At 55.9% G+C, this 1,065-nt stretch overlaps 1 protein-coding gene across 1 annotated transcript; it reads left to right on the forward strand.

The window, feature by feature from the left end:
- Positions 1-425: 425 nt before the first annotated feature.
- Positions 426-968, forward strand: KVP18_001229 (uncharacterized protein; the record flags this gene model as incomplete). The annotated part of the gene is made up of 1 exon (XM_067951026.1): positions 426-968. One exon carries the CDS (start codon positions 426-428, stop codon positions 966-968), a length of 543 nt encoding a protein of 180 aa, XP_067813298.1.
- Between the last annotated feature and the right edge of the window lie 97 nt (positions 969-1,065).

Consider the following 1,065-nt stretch of genomic DNA (forward strand, 5'->3'; position numbering starts at 1 on the left):
TGGGCCTCATGGGAGTGGGAAATGGAGCAGCAGTGGTCTTGTTATTCAGAGTGCTCCGAGTAACAGTGACAACACTGTCAGTCTCGTGAGTCGTGACGGTAGGTTCTGCAGTTGTCAACCTGGTTGGTGCGACTGTCGTGGTCGGCTCAGTGCTCGCAGAAGTGATCGGTTCGGTGGGAAGCGCAGTGGAAGTGACATCAGGATGCACACATTCCATATCGACAGAGAGGAAACCTGAACGAGACACAGCCTTCTGGGTATTTCGTTTCAGGTAGCAGCGGCCATCCTTGCCCTCCTGAGCAACCTCAAGCGTGACTCCACGGCAGCCATCAACCTCGGCGTCGAGACAAGCGTTGACGCAGACATCGACGTAGGGCGTGGCAACAGTGCGAAGCGTCGCATCGTCGAAAGCGGTGCGGCCCCGAATGCACTTGTCATCCACAGATGCACTCACAGTAGTTGACGAGGTTGTCGGCGCGGATGTGGTGACAGTGACAAGACCTCCATCAGTCTCATGGTTCACAGTCGTGACGGTAGGTACTCCAGTTGTCAACGTGGTTGGTGCGACTGTCGTAGGTCGCTCAGTGCTAGCAGAAGTGATCGGCTTGGTCGGAAGCTCAGTAGTGGTTGTGGCAGCCTTAGTGGTCGTTGTGGCAGCCTTAGTGGTCGTTGTGGCAGCCTTAGTGGTTGTAGTGGCAGGCTTAGTGGTCGTTGTGGCAGGCTTCGTGGTCGTTGTGGCAGGCTTCGTGGTCGTTGTGGCAGGCTCAGTGGTTGTGGCAGGCTTAGTGGTTGTTGTGGCAGGCTTAGTGGTCGTTGTGGCAGCCTCAGCGGTCGTAATCGTCGTGGGTACAGTCGTGGTTGATGCTCCAACACACTCATCGATGGCACTAGCGTTTAGAACCCCCCCAAAGCCTCCAGAGTTCACAGCATTGGTGCAACACTCGATCTCATTAACGGCGCAATTGTAGTTCACAGTGGCGATTGGCTGACCATCGACGTAGCAGACCCAGAGACGGTCAGTCAACTCCCAAGCGCCGCCCACCTCTTCACAGGTTCCACATTTAC

This window comes from the organism of the source record quoted next (genome assembly GCF_019968955.1).
Source record: "MAG: Porospora cf. gigantea A chromosome Unknown PgA_NODE_12440_length_1065_cov_601.85, whole genome shotgun sequence".
Taxonomy (NCBI): domain Eukaryota; phylum Apicomplexa; class Conoidasida; order Eugregarinorida; family Porosporidae; genus Porospora; species Porospora cf. gigantea A.